At 50.1% G+C, this 20986-nt stretch overlaps 1 protein-coding gene across 2 annotated transcripts in view; it reads left to right on the top strand.

Annotated features, from left to right (window-relative positions):
• Positions 1–20986, top strand: part of PACRG (parkin coregulated) — a 299322-nt gene that overhangs the window by 149807 nt on the left and 128529 nt on the right. For both annotated transcript variants that reach the window (XM_070419164.1, XM_070419162.1), the window contains exon 3: positions 15103–15274. In XM_070419164.1, coding sequence (XP_070275265.1) covers positions 15103–15274 — 172 coding nt within the window. The remainder of the gene's footprint in view (positions 1–15102; positions 15275–20986) is intronic.

Here is a 20986-nt window from a genome sequence, read left to right as displayed (position 1 = left end):
ACTGCTCTGGTGGCTGCTTCTGAAGCTTAACTGCTGGCTGGACCCCAAAGCTCAGCTCACAGGGTCCCAGGGCGCTGCTGAGGGGATTAGGCCATATCTGCTACCCTGTCCCTGGCTACCCTGTGAGCCGTTGCCTCCAGGCTCTGCTGTGACTTAACAATTCCTTGGGCTGTGCCCTGAGAAACCAAGTCCAACAGGCAAGCAGTCTCCTCTACCAGTTTACCCAGCACCGAGGGTGTCCCTCAACCTTCTCCAGGTGTCTACAGCACATCCGTGTGCACGTGCATGGGCACACATGCACACATATTTGCAAACACGTACACACACACACAGGCACAGATGCACACACTGCATGCATGCACATGCACACACAGGTACACACTTACAGGGCTTGCCCCCTGAGCTGGAGGCTGGAACCCTGATGCCGACCACCTGCCTTCATCCCCCACCCCCGCCTGGCATTCCCCTCATGGGCCAGGACGCGCTTCCTCCTGCTTCCCTCCCCACCCGGAAAGCAGCAGCAGATGGAGGGCATGTTGCTGAGGAGGTAAATATTTGGGGGCACATGTAACAGTTAATCCCATGATTATATTATAATTACATTTTAATGTGTCCGATGCTATTATCGGAGAGCCAAGTGATGATAATCCCGATGATTAACATATAGCCGGTCCTCTTCTAGATGGTTCGCATGAATGAACTGAAGTGTGACTTACAACAGACAGTCGAGTGGAGTCTGTTGTCATTCCCAATTTAGTGAGAACACGGAGGCCGCTTGCCCCGGACGTATGAGTAGTTAGTGGCAGAGGCAGGGGCAGGACCGGCTTTAGGGCCCAGAACCTGGGCTGTGAACTGGTATCATGCGGGAAGGAAGCAGCATTGGTCAGATGGCCTAAGGGAGAGCTTGATCCGAGTAGAAAGGAACTGTGGGCATGGATTCAGCGAGGAGCGAGCTGTTTGGTGTCACTGGAACTTGGGTCCTGAAGGTGCAGCGTCAGGACGGGAGGCTGGGAAGGGACCGTGGGGACGGACAGGCGCTGTGGGTGCCGTGGCGAGGAGGTCAGCATATACCCCGTCCATGTCGGCGAGGTTTGAAGATGAGTGACAGACAGAATGTTTTCTCCGGGAGGGTTTGGCCTCGTGGCGGTGAGTGGGAGGGGAGGGAGGTTGGTGCCGGGGGCGGGGGGTCATTTCAGAGTCTGCCCAGTGCTTCGCACACGCAGGGATGTGAGGCGGCCTAGCCCCGGGAACCAACGTGGAATCCCGCAGACCCCACACGGGGGGACGAGGCGTGCGGGGCTCACAATAGTGAGGGTGGCAGCCTGTGAATTACCACGTGGGCATTAGGAAGCCCCGTAGAGGCCTCTACACAACCTTCCGGTGCTGAATCCGCCCCCGAGAGCAGAGGGGAGGCTCGCGAGCCGGGTGCCGGGGCCTGGCCCCTCCAGCTCACACACCGGGACCCCGTGAGGTGCCTTCAAATGTGGCCCTAGCATCATGAATCCCATGTGCTCAGTGCATTACAGCTTCTTAATCAAAACTCACCATTTGCACACCAGGTGTCTTAGCTGACCCTGTTTGTTTACAATGAGCATTCGGTGCCCCTTGAGCAGTGAGCGCCCCCGGCTCAGGGCCGTGTCCTTCCCACTGACCTCTGTGTTTCCGTCACTTCGAGCACATGGCAGGGCCGGAATCGTGTAGGAAAAGGCTGGCCGATCCGGAGGAGGTTTTCCCGACAAGCAGCACGTGAAGAAGGCGGGGAGGGCAGGGGAGGCGCTGGGCCCGTCCTAGGAAGCGGCTCAGTGCTGACCAGGGCAGCTCCGCACGGTCTCCACCCCCCGAGCCCTGCTGGCCCGCACCGTTCCCAGGAGGGGTACTGTTACTGCCCATTTCACAGAGAGGAAACTGAGGCCCGGAGGGCTGAGCAGCTGCCCGTGTCCATCTGCTGGTGACGCTGCTGCGCAGCAGGGCCCAACACAGGACGCTCCGGGCCTAACGTGTGTCCCGCTTCCTCGCTCATGAGCACTGGTTCCCTCTCCGCCTGTAACAGAAGCTACACTTCTCCCAGCATCACGCAGAGACGTGATGGAGGCAGAGGGACGCCGAGTGTGCACTTAATGCGGGTTCTGCTCCTCTCTCCCCCCTGGTTAAATATGAGATTCTGCACATTTTAGAAAGTGGCCCGAAGTGTCGTCGTGGGCGGTGGGATGGTCACGGCTCTAGGGCCAGCCGGGCGCCTTTCTGTGGGTTACACTTGGGTGTCGCTCCCCGTCTGGGGCGGGAGCGCAGTGCCGGTGATGAAGGTTGAGGGCGCATCAGTCCGAGACGCCTCGCTGCTGACCTCAGCTGCCTGGTGAGCCTTCCTGACAGACACTGACAGCAGGTTAGTCCACGAGGTGCCTGGGGTCTGCGTGTCCGGGCCAGAGCCGGGCCTCGGCCATGACGCCCTCCAGCCCCCAGAGCCGCCTGCCCTGCAGTCAGAGGCGGGGCCCTTGGGGCGGGGACGGGTGAGTGGGCCCAGGGAGGAGGCTCCAGGGCAGATCCTGGGTCCGCACCACCTGGGACAGGGTCTCAGACACCCACTGGGCCACTCAAACCCCCCAGACATGCCACTGAGCCCCTCAAACCCCCCAGACTTGCCACTGGGCCCCTCAAACCCCCCAGACACACCACTGAGCCCCTCAAACCCCCCAGACTTGCCACTGAGCCCCTCAAACCCCCCAGACTTGCCACTGAGCCCCCTCAAACCCCTCAGACACCCACTGGGCCCCTCAAACCCCCCAGACACACCACTGAGCCCCTCAAACCCCCCAGACTTGCCACTGAGCCCCCTCAAACCCCCCAGACTTGCCACTGGGCCCCTCAAACCCCCCAGACTTGCCACTGAGCCCCTCAAACCCCCCAGACTTGCCACTGGGCCCCTCAAACCCCCCAGACTTGCCACTGAGCCCCTCAAACCCCCCAGACTTGCCACTGGGCCCCTCAAACCCCCCAGACTTGCCACTGAGCCCCTCAAACCCCCCAGACTTGCCACTGGGCCCCTCAAACCCCCCAGACTTGCCACTGAGCCCCTCAACCCCCCCAGACTTGCCACTGAGCCCCTCAAACCCCCCAGACTTGCCACTGGGCCCCTCAAACCCCCCAGACACACCACTGAGCCCCTCAAACCCCCCAGACTTGCCACTGAGCCCCTCAAACCCCCCAGACTTGCCACTGAGCCCCTCAAACCCCCCAGACTTGCCACTGAGCCCCTCAAACCCCTCAGACACCCACTGGGCCCCTCAAACCCCCCAGACATGCCACTGAGCCCCTCAAACCTCTCAGACACGCCACTGAGCCCCTCAAACCCCCCAGACATGCCACTGAGCCCCTCAAACCTTCAGACATGCCACTGAGCCCCTCAAACCCTCAGACATGCCACTGAGCCCCTCAAACCCTCAGACATGCCACTGAGCCCCTCAAACCCCCCAGACATGCCACTGAGCCCCTCAAACCCCTCAGACACCCACTGAGCCCCTCAAACCCCTCAGACACGCCACTGGGCCCCTCAAACCCCCCAGACTTGCCACTGGGCCCCTCAAACCCTCAGACATGCCACTGAGCCCCTCAAACCCTCAGACATGCCACTGAGCCCCTCAAACCCTCAGACATGCCACTGAGCCCCTCAAACCCTCAGACATGCCACTGAGCCCCTCAAACCCTCAGACACCCACTGGGCCCCTCAAACCCTCAGACACCCACTGAGCCCCTCAAACCCCTCAGACATGCCACTGAGCCCCTCAAACCCCTCAGACACCCACTGGGCCCCTCAAACCCTCAGACACCCACTGGGCCCCTCAAACCCTCAGACACGCCACTGAGCCCCGCAAACTGCTCAGACATACCATTGAGCTACTCAGCCCCCTCATACACCTACTAGGCCCCTCAACCCCCTCAGCCCCTCTCGTTAAGAGCACAGGACTGACCTTGAATGTGGGTCGCATGGATACATAAATGTAGGCAGGGTCGCTCTGGGTAAGTTTGAGTCGGCCATCGGCCCACCCGTGAGGGCAGTCCGCACGCTCACGTGTCCCCAGCCACCCTGTCTGTCCTCCGTGATGCTTGGCAGGAACCTTCTGTCGTCATCCCCACAATCTCACACATTGAGCATCCGTTCCATTGCCAATGACCTCAGCAGGTGTGCTTTGCTTCTTGTACTGGTCTTGGAACCTTTAAAAATGTTTTAAGTCGTTTTTCAATGACACATAGACATGCTATTATTCTCTTATGCAGTAGTCTTTCTGAACCCTCTTACTAATTAAGCTCATTGCTAGATTCCCTGGGTGTGCTACGTGGATAGCCATGTCATTCTCAAATAAGAGTTTTATTTCTACTTTTCCGGCCTTCACATATGGTTCCCTTATTCCCACTTTACCCAGGACCCCAGCGCAATTCTGAAGAAGAGTGATGGTACCGTCTTCTTGTCTCCTTTCTAACCAGAAGGGGGGGTGTCCCCAAAGTTGCACCATAAAGTATGGACTTGCTGTTTTTGTTTAGAGTTTTTATTTTTTAATGAATAATTGCATCTAGCACTTTATCTGCATCTGTTAATATTATCTCATTTTTCCTCCTTTAATAAAAAAAATGTAAGCATGATGTTGAAATTTTCTGGTGTTTCTGCAATACACAGCCTGACCAGCCGTAATTTTTAACTTGCTGCTGAATTCCGTTTGCCTAGAACTTTCTTTTGACTATCGGGCTGCCATTATGACTTCAGTGTCAGGGTTATGCTGGCCTCATGTAGTGAGTTGTTCGCGTTTCTTCTTTTCAGACTCATAAAAGAGTCTGGACTAGGGGATACTTTTCTGTTCTTTCAGGGCCGGGTAATTTCATCGTGCTTCAATTGCTAATACGCTGTTATTTCTGCAATGATTTTCTCTTTGATCTAGATGTGATTTAAAAGTGTTTTTGAATTTCCAAATGTGTAGGGTTTAAAAGTTTGGCTACCTTTTAGTTAATAATTTATTACTTTATTTATGTTTCCTCACAAAATGAGACACATATTACATAGATAATTTGGAATTTCACGAGCCTTACTTTGTGGCTTATTATTCAGTTTCTAAACTGTCTCATGTATGCTTATAAAGAATGTGTCTCATCTACTTACTGAGTGCCAGGTTTTATCCAGGTCCATTAAGTAGATCTTAGATGTAAAATTTATGCCTGAATTTTTCTATTGAAAAGTAAACAAATTACAATAATAAAGAAACTAGGAAAGAAAAGTAATAATAGGGGAACTAGTCCATCAGATATGAAAACTTCAAACAGTTGCATTAATTACATCAGAATAGCACTGGTTCATGAATAAGAAAAGCCAATGAAACAGAACAGTAAGTCGAGAAACAGGGCTTCATGATAAAGCGATGCCTTCAGTCAGTGAAAGACTGTGCAGTAACTACATTGAGACAACGGGGCGGCCATGGGAAAAGTCACACCAGGAAAACGTACAGGTGGGCTGGTGACTTAAACATAAGGAAAAGACAACATAAATATGCCAGAGGAAACAATTAGGTGATCTTTTCCAATTGTCTCAAATCATTCCGCTGTCACATGGGGGAAACCTTTCTTCTGATGACTCAGAGTTCCAAACCCATCAAAGATCAATCAATTTTAAAACATTTAAAATCCACATGGCAAAAGAGAAATGTGAAACTCCTGTCCCACACCAAGCATGATTCTCCCTGAGATAAAAGCGCTCCTCACTCCACCCCAAAAAAGACCGGTGCCTCCTTAGAAGAAAAAGGACGCAGGATACAAAAATACAATTCCAAGCGAAGCCTAAAAGGTGATTATTCTCACAGTAAGAGAAATACAAGATGAAACAACCCTGACATACCGATGAACTACCAGTAAAATGTATTTTCCCTGTAACATGGTCAAGAATCAAACTTGGATCCTGTTCTCTTTGGAAAGGTAATAGGAAAGCAGATAATCTCATTTACTGCTGATGGGAATATGATTGTCACCATCTAGGAGGCACCATCTGGAAATAACTGTCAGAACTGCAAATATGTATTCTCTTTGATAAATTTCTCTTTTTTAAAAAATGTTTTATTATTTTTTAGAGAGAGAGGAAGGAAGAAACAACAAATCTCTCTCTCTCTCTCTCTCTCTCTCTCTCTCTCTCTCTCTCTCTCTCATTTATGCATTCATTGCTTACTTCTTGTGCCCTGACCAGGAATAGAACCCAAATTGGAACAATGATCTAACCAACTGAGCTACACAGCCAGGGCTTACATTTGTCTTTTAACAAGAGAATTTAACCCATTTATATTTCATGCAGTTATTTATATACTAGAGGCCGGGTGCACGGTTTTCATGCACTTGTCGGGGGACGTGGCCTGCAGGGATCACCCACTGTGGGAGCTCCGCTTATCCCTGTCAGCCCAGCAGCACTCCCCTTGTGGGAGCGCTGTGACCACCAGGGGGCAGCTCCTGCATTGAGTGTCTGCCCCCTGATGGTCAGTGTGCATCATAACGACCGGTCAACCGGTCATTCTGGTCACTCCACCATTTGGTTGCAGGGCTTTTATTATATAGAATTTTAATTCATTCTATGTATTTTCTCTTCTCCATGTTTTTCCTGGAAGCAGGTGAGATGTTTAACCTTCTGACAGACTGATAGAACTTTATTCAATCCCTCTACTATACTCGATTCTCCTGGAAGTTAATTTCATTCTATTCTTTTGACAAGTGTCTTTGCACTTTAATATGCTTAGTTACTTCATTACGTCTAAAGTGAATCAGTAACTCTGTCCTCAGCCCTGTCAATGAAAGGATCTTGCTTTGAGTCAGGTCACTGTCCTCTCAAATTCTCGCCTTTTCTTTTAAATTATTACAGCCTCCCTTTGTAAACCCACCGTAATTGATGAATATTGTATTTTTTTATTTTTATAGTCAATGCTATTTGGTCTCTTCAATTTGTTCAACACTTTGTTTGCTATTACTTCTTGCATGTCATGTCTTTGTCCCATGTTCATCTTATTTTTAATAAGTTTTATCCTTTGGTAAGGACAGTGATCCATGGATTTAAAAAAATGAAAAGCCAAGCCTCTCATCTCGGTGAAATACCTTTAACTTGTCTTCCTTGCAAGTGGTGGTTTACTTGGCCACTGCCTTGTAGGTTCACTGTTACCTTTCTCTCAGCTGAGGGACTTTTCATCTGGCTTCTGGCCTCTATTTTGTAAATGAGAAATATAATTTCAGTCTACATTTGATCTTTTATGCGTGATCTGTCTTTTGTTTCTAGTTGCTTTTAAATCCTTTCCTTGACTTGGGAGTTTTATAGTTTTTTTCTGAAAAGATCAGCATCTTCAATCTGAAAATTCACACCTTTCTTTAATTCTGAAAGGTTCTCAAACATTCTTTCTTCAAACACCACCTTTGTCCTCACTGTGCTCTCTGGAACTCCCACAGGCCGTGTAAGGGAGCAGCTCAGTGGGGGTCCTCTGCCATCTTTCTCATCACCTCTCCCTCATCACCATCTCCCTGTGCCCCCTCTGCCACCTTTCCCATCACCATCTCCCTGTGCCCCCTCTGCCACCTTTCCCATCACCATCTCCCTCATCACCATCTCCCTGTGCCCCCTCTGCCACCTTTCCCATCACCATCTCCCTGTGCCCCCTCTGCCACCTTTCCCATCACCATCTCCCTCATCACCATCTCCCTGTGCCCCCTCTGCCACCTTTCCCATCACCATCTCCCTGTGCCCCCTCTGCCACCTTTCCCATCACCATCTCCCTCATCGCCATCTCCCCGGGCCCCCTCTGCCACCTTTCCCATCGCCATCTCCCGTGCCCCCTCTGCCACCTTTCCCATCACCATCTCCCCGGGCCCCCTCTGCCACCTTTCCCATCACCTTCTCCCTCACCGCCATCTCCTCATGCCCCCTCTGCCACCTTTTCCATCACCTTCTCCCTCACCGCCATCTCCTCATGCCCCCTCTGCCACCTTTCCCATCACCTTCTCCCTCATCGCCATCTCCCTGTGCCCCCTCTGCCACCTTTCCCATCACTTTGTTTCCATTCTCTGACTCTGTGTTGGCCCCTAGTCCCTCAGGTCTGTAACTCAGGCTCTAACTCTTCTTTCATCTGCCAATCCAGTCAACCTAGCTACTGGATTTGAAAGTTAATGATAGAATAATTTTGTGGAAGTTTTATTTGGTTCTTTTTAAAGTAAAATAGTCTTCTATGTGTTTAAACATTTAAAAAGTATTTCTCTTCAGATTTTTTTTTGCTCTCTCTAGTTGCTGGTTTCAGAACTCATTTCCACGCTCACTGGTCTATTGAGTCTTCCTTAGGACAACTCTGTTACCATGGTGATTGGTAAATGTTAGTAGTACATCCATGTTTGAAATATATTATGTACCATCTGCAATCAGTGCTTGATGCCTGTGCAATTTGTAAGTCCTTCTGCAATAAATCCACAGCTGCCTCAACGGTTGAAAAACAGCGAGTTAAAGCTTTACTCTGTGAATGTCATAATAAGTCCAAGTGGGACCCTCATATATCTTACCTAATAATAGACAAACATGCAAATTGGTGTCACTCTGCTACGCCCGCCAGCCAATCAGATGAGTATGCAAATTAACCCAACAAAGATGGCGGTTAAATTGCAAATGCAGGCGCGAACAAAGACTGAAGGCTCCGGCCGGGAGTGAAGACTGAAGATTGAGGACTGAAGACTGAAGACTGAAGAGGCTTGGCTTCTCCGCTGAGGCCGCAGTGCAGGAGGGGAGAAGCCAAGCCTTGCTGCGGCCACAGCGGAGAAGCCAAGTGGCCACGGAGCTGGAGGTTTGGGTTGCCCCTGGCGATGGAGGAAGCCAAGCTTCCCGCCCGCCCTGTCCAAGGCTCAAATGAGAGAACAACACGCAGGCACGGCCAGGAGCTTGAGAGATCAACACAGAGGGGCGCCTGCTCCAAGCTTCTGCGGTGTGGCTGGGGGCAGGCCCCTAGTGGGGTCACACACACACACACACACGGGGTGCCTGCTCCGAGCCTCTGCTGCCAGACTGTGGCTCCCCATAGGGAGCAGGCCTAAGCCGTCAGTAGGACATCCACTGAGGGCTCCTGGACTGTGAGAGGGGGCAGGCTGGGCTGAGGGACTCCCACCCCAGTGCACGAATTTCATGCACCAGGCCTCTAGTCAATAGATAAGTACACTTTTTCTGATTGTGACTCTAAGCAAGACCCTCGGAATTATTCACAAAAACAGTTATTCTCTGTGATGTTTCGTTTGCTAATTGAAGCTCAGATATGGAAAGTGTAAGAAGCTCCTGGTGGAGGTTTTTAATGAAACCCATTTGTCTCATTGAGTTTCTGACCTTTCAGGAGGACCTTATTACCTTCCACATTTGTTCTGGGGATGAAATGTTATATTTGATAGCCTAGGCCCAGTTAGAGTTTTATTGCTTTTGACCAAAGGTTATTGTAAGATTTAGAGACAAACTTGTAGGTACTATGTGACCTTTAAAAAGTTATGAAACTGTCAGGACACACGCCTGGGTTGCGGGCTCCATCCCCAGTGTGGGGCATGCGAGAGGCAGCCAATCAATGATTCTCTCTCATCATTGATGTTTCTATCTCTCTCTCCCTCTCCCTTCCTCTCTGAAATCAATAAACATATATATTTTAAAAAGTTATGAAAACTGTTTTTTAAAGAAGAGAAATTCTGTGAGTGCAAGTACTTGATGCCGTGACAGTTCACACGCAGGGAGTCATCGGTCAGTGTCTTCCCCGTCCTTTAGCGGAAGTCCACAGCAGCCCTTGCTCTCCATCCCCTGCACGCAGCTCTCCTTCAGTTCTGGATTTCTTGTTTAAACTTTAAAGAAAGATTTCCCAATTTTGTGGTTTCTAAACTATTATTTTTATGGTAATAGTAAAGACAGTAGAGTATAAATGTGTTTTAATAATTAGTTATCTTAACAGCAAATAATTTACAAAACTGAATAAAGGTTTATTGCTAAATAAACAATTAAAATGACCTTTTGTTATTTTAAGACTCAGAGGTTCTCATCCTGTGGGCCGCAACCCTTTCAAGGGGTCACCTAAGACCATCGGAAAACATATATAATTACATATTGTTTTTGTGATTAATCACTATGCTTTAATTATGTTCAATTTGTAACAATGAAATTGGGGGTCACCACAACATGAGGAACTGTATTAAAGGGTCGCAGCATTAGGGAGGTTGAGAACCAAGTGAACAAAGCCAGCCATTTTGAAGAACTCCAAGGGATAGTAGCCAATGGTGGGTCTTCTAACTAATCTCTTCTTTAGATTTTGCTTTTATTCTTAAAGGACTTTTGATATGGATTATGTTTTAAAAGATTTTAGCCCTGGCTGGGCGGCTCAGTAGGTTGGGTGTTGCCCGGTTTACCAAAAAGGTTGTGGGCTCAATTCCCGGCTGGGGCACATACCTAAGTTGCAGGTTGGATCCCATGCTGGGGCACGTATGGGAGGCAGCCAGTCGATGTTTGTCCCTCACATCAATGTTCCTCTCTCTCCCTCTCTGTAAAATCAAACAAAACAAAAACAAAACATATTCTCTGGTGAGGGTTAAATAAGATAACAAAAATAAAAAGATTTTATATTGGTAGAACTAATATATTATTTATGGACATACATTTATAAGTTTAAAAAACAGAAACTTTTCCTCCTAAAGTTTTAAAAGTAAATAAAAATTAAGTCCTCGGCCCTAGCTTGTCTGGCTCAGTGGATAGAGCATCGGCCTGCGGACTAAAGGGTCCCAGGTTCGATTCTGGTCAAGGACACGTGCTCAATCCTTAGTGTGGGGCGTGCAGGAGGCAGCCGATCAATGATCCTTTCTCATCATTGATGTTTCTATCTCTCTCTCTCTCTCCATCTCTCTTCCTCTCTGAAATCAATAAAAATATATATTTTTTTTAAATGTGAGCCCTCAGTGATTTCCAGTGAGAGGAGGGTAGATAGGAGCACCCAGAGCCCATTGTGATCCTCTGTGAAAATATTCATAGCATCCCACAGTGGACATATCACTGCGATCCCGATGGAGGAAAAAGTGGTGTCATCTTTGTAGCATGCATCCATGTATGGAATCCATAAAATTAAGGACACGCACATACCCCTTCGTGCCCCAGGGTCAGCGCTCAGCCCCGGCCTCGGCCTGCTCTGCGGTCCCGGCCTCTGCCGGAGATGCCCAGTGCCGCCCGCCATGGCTCCCCGCTGAGCGGGCCTCTCAGTCCCCCGGGGCAGACTCAGAAGGTCAGGATTCAATTCCAGCCCGTGCCTCCTGAGCAGTCCCCCGTCGGTGCCACACACCTTCCAGCAGTGACAGGCCCCGGACAACAGAACTGAGCGCCACAGTGAACGAGTGGCCAGGGCTGCACCGGACATCCGCAGGGCGGCGGGCTGAACTGAAATCCAGTTTAACGCAGCGCCAGCCCCTCCAGGTCCGGAGGGGAGGGGACAGTGCGCCCGAAGCTACCGGAGGAGCAGGCGAGGCCAGACTGGCCCTGGGACAGAAGGCACAGTGTCTCCAGAGGTAGGAGGACAGGGTGGAGCAAAGGGGCCAGGGACGCCGGGGAGGCCCTGTGGGGACTTTAGTCAGGAGCCCCCACGGGTCAGAGCCCGGGCGTGGGGAGCAGGGAAGTAGGAAGGCAAACGTAGCGCAGGGAGCCCGGTCAGGCTGTGGCCGTGACCCAGGTGAAGCAGCCGGCCTTGGGCGAAGCCGATGCTGAGCGAGGTGTGGGCTGTGGATGCATGAGGACTTGGTTGGAGTCAGAATCAGGTTGAAGAGGGATTAAACCCAGGATTTGAAGGAAGACCACCATGGATGACCCCTATTTTTAGGGGGGTGGGTGTCAGGAGGCTGAGAGAAGTCAGCTTGGCAAGGTCACCTGATCCTGCTGACGAGAACAGAAGAGGAACTGCAGCCTAAGGCGAAGTGAAGGTCACCGGTGGTGTGGGCAAAGGGACTGCAGCGAAAGGAAGGGGAGGGGGGAGAAGAGAGCAGGGGCATGAGGACCCCCCGACACCCCCACTGTGGGAACTGGTGAGAAGGGAGCAGGAGGTGGATGGAACTCGTCAGAAAAATGAAAAATCCATCAGCTCCCGGTTGTAAATGGGTTCCCCAGCCCTGGGCCAAATTCATCAACTGAAACAATATTATAGCAATAGAAATGGAACCCTAGCCGAAGGGCAAGGAGAAGAGAAAGTTACGCATAAAAATACCACCCTGTCGCCATCAGAACACTACCTATAGGGTTTAAAGAAGTTTGTGGCCTCAGAATACAATGGCAAGTTGTTATTCCAACGTTAAGGCAACAGATACGCAGGGAGAACAGACAGCCACAGCATCGAAGCGCAGGCCAGGACAAGACCTCACAAAAGACAAGTGTTGGCCGGAGAGGGCGGCTGTGGTCAGGGAGCTGGGGGTAAAGACAGAGGTCACCGTGGTCTTTCTCTCTCTCACTCAGTCTTTCATTCAATTTGCTGTCTCGCAATTATTCCCTGGTCTTCCCTCTCCCTTCATCCTCTCTCATATTGCTTTTATTTTTTTTTTTCAAAACTCTTGAGAATAAGAATCCTGTGTGCACCCAATGTTTTTTTCTGAAGATGCATTTAAAAATGGGAGGAAAAAACAACGGTAGCTCTAAGCTGAGGAGAAGAGATGCTCTTTAAACCTGATGACAGGGGAAGAAAGTAAAATGTGAAGGACAAACAAGTTACAGCCATATTTATGTCAGATCCGACTGGGCCAAACTGCATCAGTGATGATAAGGACCATGAGGAACGGAGATGCAGGGAACAGTTCACCAGGCGATTATAATAATGCCGAACCTCGAGGTGCCTGACAACATAGCCTGGGAGGCAGTCCCAGGTGTGAAGCAGCCGGTGAAGGCAGCCTCAGAGCGTACCAGCCACAGACCGCAGGCAGGTGACTGACCCTCCCTGGGCTCAGCTGCCCCATACTGAACATTGGGGTAGTATAGAACCTACCTCTTCCTGCTCAGGAGGATTAAATAAGTGAATACACACAGTATTCACAGCAGCGTCTGGTTGATAAACACTGGCATTGTTACTGTTGCTGTTATTAACGTGGTTAGTATATTGTTGCCTCAAACCACACAAAGAAAAAAGAAATTAACAGAATCCCACGGAAAATTTGACATGTCAACAGTCTTACTAGGAAACTTTTCACTTGCTTCTCAAAGCAAGATAAATATGTTTTAAAGTGTTTGAGAGAGCTGTGCGATAGTTGCCATAAAATATTTAAACAGGCTGCCTTATCTTTGAAATAATTCCAAAAAGTGTAAATAAAACACTCAAAACTCAAAATAGACAGTAAAAATTAAGTGAAAAACAACAACCAGAGATGAAAAAATAAGATGACAGACGTGAAACTAGTTACAGACATAAATGGGTATGGCAATGTATTTAAAAAGCCTTAGAACACATTAAGTTATAACGTCAATGATTTGCTATTTATGAAAGACATGTAAAATGCCAGCATAAGCCAAAAGAAAGAAGATTAATAAAACATATGAAAAACATAAATAGCAATATAGTACACAGGACACTTTTATTATGAAGGTAAAATTAAAGATAACCTTGTTACTAGTATATATATTGGGAGCTGAATGATGTAGCAATACATTTTTAAAAAAATTGTACAAAATAATATTCTATAACATTTTCAAATGTCCTTGAGAAAACGGGTATCGGGCATATATTCCGTCAAGTTTTACTGTGAGTAAAGCTAATGTCATGAGTATGCAGGAATGTGGAATAAAATTGATGTCTGTGCCTACTCCACATGGGGTTCATTTTCCACGCCCCACCTCCAGGGGCCAGGTGAACCTTGGGTCAGGACTGCTCGCTTCCTCGGTTGGCGGGGAGGGTCAAGGTCGTGAGCAGGCTGGAGACAGTCCTCCCGCTTGGGGACTGGAGAACATCTGATGAACTGAGACTCACAGCAGACACTCAGGAGGCGTGGAGTGGCTGCCAGTTACTCAAACCCAGGAGCAGGCAGGCACGTGGCTGGAGACTCCAGAACCTTCCAGCTGAGAGGGCGCTGGGGGTATAACCAGCTGCTAATGCACAAGGACCTTCTCTATGGTGCTGATGGCTCCTCGCTGGTTAGAAGGTGATAATCAGGCGCCGGTGGAAACGAGGAAGCGCTGCCCCGGTTCCTAGGGACGCTGTGTCCTTTGCTCTGGGAGGGGGTTGCATCCGCAGTCTGAGTCTGCGGGCTTCTTCCCTCCGTGACATCAGCGTCACGTCTGTCACCTTACGGGCGATAAGTCAGGTCCTGGGTAGATACTCCAGGGAGGACGCGGCTAGAGCAGAGCCCCCGCATGTGAACATATCCCAACACGCCATCGCTTCCCTCAGCTCCGTGGTTGTAACTTCATTGCCCACTTCCTGTCGGGGCTGGTACTGTTGCGAAGGTCAGGCAGGAGGCCGTGGAGGCCTGGGGTGGGTCAGGGATGCGTCTGTTTGAGAAGAAGCCGAAGAGAGATTGCTGATATTTTGACTTTGAGGTGCCCGTGGCCTGTTCCGGTTCGGCCCACGGCGGGTCTCTCATTTCTTCTTGATGACACCAACATCCTGTCCCCGAGGCTCCAGGGACAGCCACGGGGTCACGCTTCACCCTCACCTTCACCGTCACAAGAATACGTCACGCGCACCCCCTCTTAGATTCTCGTTAGAAATCCGGGTGCTCATCTCCTTTCTCCTTTTTTCCTCCTTTTTGATTTATTTTTACACCCATCTTTTCAGCATATGTACTACGGGATTCTTCCATTCTTTTCAACTTTGCTTTTGTGCAAAATGGTAAAAAAAGAAAAACTAACCCAAAACAACAAACCAGCCTGAAACAAGTGCTAACATGCTTCCAGGCCAGAGTACTCATGACTCTAATCTGTTAAAACGGTAAGGCCTCTGATGTTCACCCACCGCCCACGGGGAGGCCAGGCCATGGGGGAGCTGAGGCCGGAAGAGCTGGGTCGCCCCGACGGGGGCCATGGCTGGCCTGGCTCTGCCCGGCGCGGGGCTCACGGCGCCCTGTCCTCTGTCCCTGCAGGTGGAGATCGAGAAGCTGGACTACCACCACTACCTGCCCCTGTTTTTCGACGGGCTCTGCGAGATGACCTTTCCCTACGAGTTCTTCGCGCGGCAGGGCATCCACGACATGCTGGAGCACGGCGGGAGCAAGATCCTCCCCGTCATCCCGCAGCTCATCATCCCCATCAAAAGTAAGTGGGCGCCACGGCCTCCCGCGGCCCCGGGACCGCATTCGGGCAACTCGCCAATGACACAACAAGACCACAGACGGAGGCTGCGCCGGGGTGGGGGGATTTTCATAAGCTGGCGCCCGGGGCCACATCCCAGGTCTCCTAGTTGACCCACCAACACATGGGAGGAATAATCACTCATCGAAGGAAACAAGACGTAGCCTGGGAAGGTCTCGGTGAGACTGTGCCCACCCGCTGTCTGTTCCCAGCCACAGGGTGTAGGTGGGGCCTGAGTCACTGGGTAATGGGTGTGTCTCTCTTCCCCACACTTCCCTCTTCACCCTCCATCCTTCAATAGCTTCATCGCCATGAAATCAATCACCAGTCGTTACACTGTCGTGGCCGCATTCCGCTGTTCACTGTCGCTCACACATCTACTCTGACTACGTTACTTTCCTCCGACAACTTATTTTTCTCAGCTTTGGGAATTGCCTCTCATTTTCTTTACTTAATTTGTATACAGTATGTACTTGGTTGTCAAATATTTCAGAATTTACTGACGTGGCGAGAGCACGTTGGTGTTTGTTCATCTCCGTTCCCTCCTGTGGCTCTTTGTACAAGCAGCAACACTCACTTGTGAGCTGGTCTGCTGGGAGGCGCGGCGACCGGCCACGGGGGGGGGGGGGGGGGGGGGGGGGGTACAGACGCACCCTGACCTGCAAACGGGCCGCACGTCAGGCGGTGGCCTCCCTGGGGCCGCTCTGATGAGCGGAGTCACCAGCCGTGAAGGACGAACGTGCAGACTCGGCTGAGGTGATCTGAGCGATAACATGTCCAGGAGCAGAATCTTCCTGTGAAGAACACTCGGAGGAGAACCACACCCCGCAAGGCTACCATGTCAGAATCCATATCCCACTCCCCACATTCCTGTGAGCATTTTATTTAATCAGAAAGGAGCAAGTACAATTGAAACCTGCCACCCTTTATTTGTGGTCTAATTATTTTATCTATAGATCTTAAACATTTCCAGGTAAACTCTTTTAAAAGTGATAATAACTGTAAAATGGCAATGCCTTTTACTTCAAGAAGAAAATAGCCCATTTATTCTGAAAATATGGGGGGAGGGTATTCTCTTCCGGATGGTTTTGGTTACAGAATGCAAAAAAAAAACTGGGTTCAAGTTGTCATGAGAGCTGGTTTGCTTAATAAGCCCCACACCCTGCACTCCGGAGAGGGCCTCACCGCAGGCCTGGTGGCGTCACGTGGCTTGCCACTGTCACTGTTTTCTGCAAGGTCACCTTGAAGCTTGGCCCCAGGAGGCTCCGCGTAGATCCTAGGACCACCGCTTACTTATCCCCTGTAGGAAAGAGCGGATTTCCCAGAATCTGCCCCAGAATTTCTGGAGATGGGCAAAGTGTTGCTCTGATTACACCAGCGGGGGCTCTGCTGAGCTCTGGCCTGTGTTCAAGGGGAAGGGAACGTGCTGACTCGCTTAACCCAGATGATGTAACTACCCGCAGAGCAGGGGCGGAGAAGGGGCCAGCGGTAGCCTCCTCCGCACAGGAACTCCATGGCAGAGACGCTACCACACGGCAGCTCCGTCTGCTCCCGGCGCTTCCGCTGTGTGCGCATGTGGACCCACGGGACTAACTCGGCCGATGGGCTGGGAATGGACGCCATGTGTGCTCCCTTCAACCCAAGCACTGGGGGCCCGTGCACAGTCCTCCACCTCTCCTCGCCTGGCCCCCACGGACCTGACTGGATCTCTACCATGAGTGAAAAAGTGTTCTTCTCCCTGTGAAACCACTGAGGATGAAGGGCCAACCTATCGCTGCAGCAAACTTGGCCCATACTGACCCATCCCGATTCCCAAATGAGACCCCGTCGCCATTGAGGGAAATGGATTCTGGACATTCGGTAGCTGGTGCCGAAGCCCATCTTGCTCTGTGCTCCTTGAGAATTGTGTGGCCCTTGCAAAGGTCCTGGGCCCGGCCTTTCCGTCCATCTCCTTGAGTTCTCATCTCCAAAACAAGGCGATTAACAGGTACTTCAGAGAGTTGTTGTGATCGTTAAGTGAGGTCGTGGAGAGATGCCCAGGTCGGGTGGTCAGCAGCTCTTCATAGGCGATGTGCTGTGCTGCATATGGGCCATCATGGCCAGGTGGGGCTGTGACATCCAGGTAGCTGGTGGTTGCTTTCTCTCTTCTTTCCTCTCTATCCATTTCTCTCACTCGTCATCTAATACCTTCCCACTTTCAATCCCCCTTCAAGAAAGTCATGATCTAAAATCTGGTGTGACTCCACGTGAATTCCTGCGCAGAAGAACATGTTAGTAGATGCAAGATGGTAGCAGCCTGAGGCGGAGGTTAGGTAGCCTCAGAAGTATTGGAACAGTTGCCTGGTCACTGGCCAGAGGGAAGATTCCTTCTGGGCCTGTGAGGGGGTTGGATGCCCGTATGAATAGGGAAAAGGAGTCAGAGTGATCCAGAGCCAAGACAATGGGAATGGAGATGATGGCCGTTCAAACTAGAGAGGTGTAATTGAGTAAAAGGGAGAAAGAGCTGAAGATAGCAGCATTGCATTTTCCAACTGAACTCACCACGTACTGACTGTCCCTTTCCTGTCCTCAAATAAACAACTGCTCTCGCCCTTCCAGCATGCGTGATGGTCAGGAGCAAGGTCTAAGCTCAGACTCCCTGGTCAGAATCCCACCTCTGCCAGGCCAGCCGTCTGACCAGTTAGCCACACTGAGGCTCCAGTCTCCATTCATAAAACCGGGACAATAACGTATCCGTCCCATGTGTTATTTCGGTGGTTGACGAGCTCATTTCTTTCAAGCTCTGAGCAGACGGAGCACGTGGCGTGTGGTAAGTGTTACCACTGCCTCTGCTGTTACACATGTAGCCTCATCACCGTCGTCCCCACCGTCGCCATCTCCGCCTGACCATGGCAGCAGCTTGTAGTCACACGGGCTGAGACCTCATCCTGGGAGTCTCCGTCCTTCCTCGTGTGGGCTGAGCCCCAGCCCAGGGACAAGCACTACCACAGGTGTCCCTGGCTTTTTCAGAAGATGCCGGCGCACCCAGTCCCATCACAATGACGCGCCCCTGAAGGACAGGCTACGTGAGCTCAGCACTCAACCCGTGTCCAGTCCGCTTGCTCAAAGGCCGCGCTACAGTCTGCAGATCTGCACGTTTCCCCTGCCTCGGTCCCAGCCCGGCCCCGGCGCCCCCCAGGGCTTGGAGGGAAGGATGCTGGGAGGAAGTAGGGTCTGGCCACCCTGAGCACAGGCCGTGGGCTCGTGCAAACCAGAGCCCGGCTTGCCTTTCACACACATCAAGTCTTTTCTCTCTCGGGATCGTGAAGCAGCTGCCCAATCATGCTGCCAGGATTAGCACCTCCTAACAAGTAGACGGCTGAGCACAGTGCCCATCGAGATGGCAGTAACAGCAACTTATTTTTACCTCTTTGGTGTTCCCTCATGGTCATATCTCCACAGACTGCCTAACTTCGGGTCATCACAGAATGGATAGATTTGTGGTCTGTAACTTTCGTCCACATGACCGTAAAGATTGAGATGGGAGGTGGGCCGGGTCAAGGACAGGCCGCTACGTATCCCTCCAGGGACTCGGCAGGTGGACACCAGGCCATCGGTGCCTGTGCGCGGGTCCGACTGATCACACCATCACAAAGGAAAGGTCTCGCTTTCCGCCCTTCCGCAGCTGGCCTACAGGAGGAGGCTGCTGACCCAGCTGTGTGTGAGCTCCCTTCTGAGTAGGCGCGTTGGCCGTGCGAGCTGAGCTGGCGGCTCACTGCAGGGACCGTAATCACCGCTGTGTTCCTGGGAGCTCGCGATCACGGGCTTGATCAGTCCCAGAACTGAGCCCCACAGACTCAAGCCTGGGGTGTGCAGTTGCTCAAGCACTCTCTGGGGGAGAAAAGGGCCTCTCCTTGGAAAGGGGTACATTTGCCCATTTTTCTCTTTTGTAGCATAGCTCTCAGCCTTCCTGTTCGGTGAGAGCCGGTGCATATCATAACCTTCATAGTTGACTCTGACGTGGCTGCCTCGAGGTGGGGAGGAGCGTGAGGGTTGCGCTGTTCTTTGGGGTCCTCTGTGTGGGTTCTCATTGGCCGTGTTGGGTCTGAATTGTTGAGACCGTTTAGATAACAGAGTCCTTTCATCCTTAAAACTAAGTCAGTCATGAAAAGAAAGGCCAAACACTCTTACGAAACACTACATTGTACTCTGTGGTCCTAAAGTCAGAATACGTTCTTGTCTATAAAAAAGGGAGGGAAGGGCGGAGGGAGGGAAGGCATTAACCCCTGTAATGACAAAGCTCTCATGGGAAATCTGAATTTTGCATTCAGATAACACCTTTCTGTGTGGGATGAGAGAAAAAGTGATGCTTTTTGATGTGACGCTGCTGGGAAATGAATTAGAGAAAACATCTTAAGCGCTGTCAGAGGCTCGCTCCACGTCGGTGAGAGCTGAGCTAAATCTGTGATGTTTTAATTGTCCCCAAATTAACTGTGCACAGCAGTTGAGTTCTGTTCTGAAAGGAGAAAAATGTCCATGATTTTAAAACCTAAATTTGGTCTGAAAACATAGTTTGGTTTATTTTATTCTGTAATTTAATAAATTATATGGTTAGTGCCTCTAAAGTAGCAAAATGTCATTATACTAATATATTGGGCCCATAATCTCAAATATTAATTAAATATTTGAACTTCAGAAAAAAACATACTTAATATACTTTTAGACATCTCTAGTAGGCAATTCATAGAGTCAGGAAGTGGGTTAGAGGGTACTAGGCTGGGGGGAGGGAGAAATGGGGAGTTTTTGCTTAATGGATATAGAATTTCTGTTTTGGATGGTGGAAAAGTTTTAGAAAAGATAATGTTGATAATTGTACAACATTGTGATTGTAATTAAGGCCACTGAATGGTTAAAGCACAGTGTGTTACATAGATATTTTACACAATAAAATAAAAACAAATTATTTGAGAATAAATAAGAACGGTTGGAAAACAAAAATGCCCACTCCCAGCACAACAACACTATGTTTTCTTTTAGAAAATGTGGCCCCTGTCATGTGACCAAAAAGAAATACTAGAAAGCAAAGATCAATTTAGCAATTTTTTTATATTTCTTACTAGAGGCCCGGTGCATGAAATTCGTACACTCAGAGGGGTGTCACTCAGCCCGGCCTGTGCCCTCTTGCAGTCCAGGAGCCCTTGGGGAATGTCTGACTGACGGCAAGGAGCAGGCCTAAGCTGGCAGTCGGACATCCTTCGCGCTGCCTCAGAGGTGGGAGAGGCTCCGTCACCACCGCTGTACTCACCAGCCGTGAGCCCAGCTTCTGGCTGAGCGGTGCTCCCCCTGTGGGAGTGCACTGACCATGAGGGGGCCGCTCCTGTGTTGAGCGTCTGCCCCCTGGTGGTCAGTGCGCATCATAGCGATTGGTCATTCCACAATTCAATCAATTTGCATATTGGCCTTTTATTTTATAGGATAGAAGCCAACTGAATTTGTTCAAAAATAATTAGAACCAGTGAGAGGATTAAGTAAGTTCACAGTTATAAATATACAAAAATCATTTGCTTTTATGTATTTATTGTCAATAATTTTGAGAGAGCATATTGGGATAAAATGATCTTACACAAATAGTCACAAAATATGAAATTCCTTCAAGTAGATCTCACAAAACTATGCAAAATCTACATGAAAAACACT

Source organism: Myotis yumanensis, unplaced genomic scaffold (genome assembly GCF_028538775.1).
Source record: "Myotis yumanensis isolate MYYU_CA2020_CCGP unplaced genomic scaffold, mMyoYum1.0.hap1 SCAF_6, whole genome shotgun sequence".
NCBI classification, from domain to species: Eukaryota; Metazoa; Chordata; class Mammalia; order Chiroptera; family Vespertilionidae; genus Myotis; species Myotis yumanensis.
Note: the sequence above shows the minus strand (reverse complement) of the source record. Positions and strands in the feature narration are given on the sequence as shown.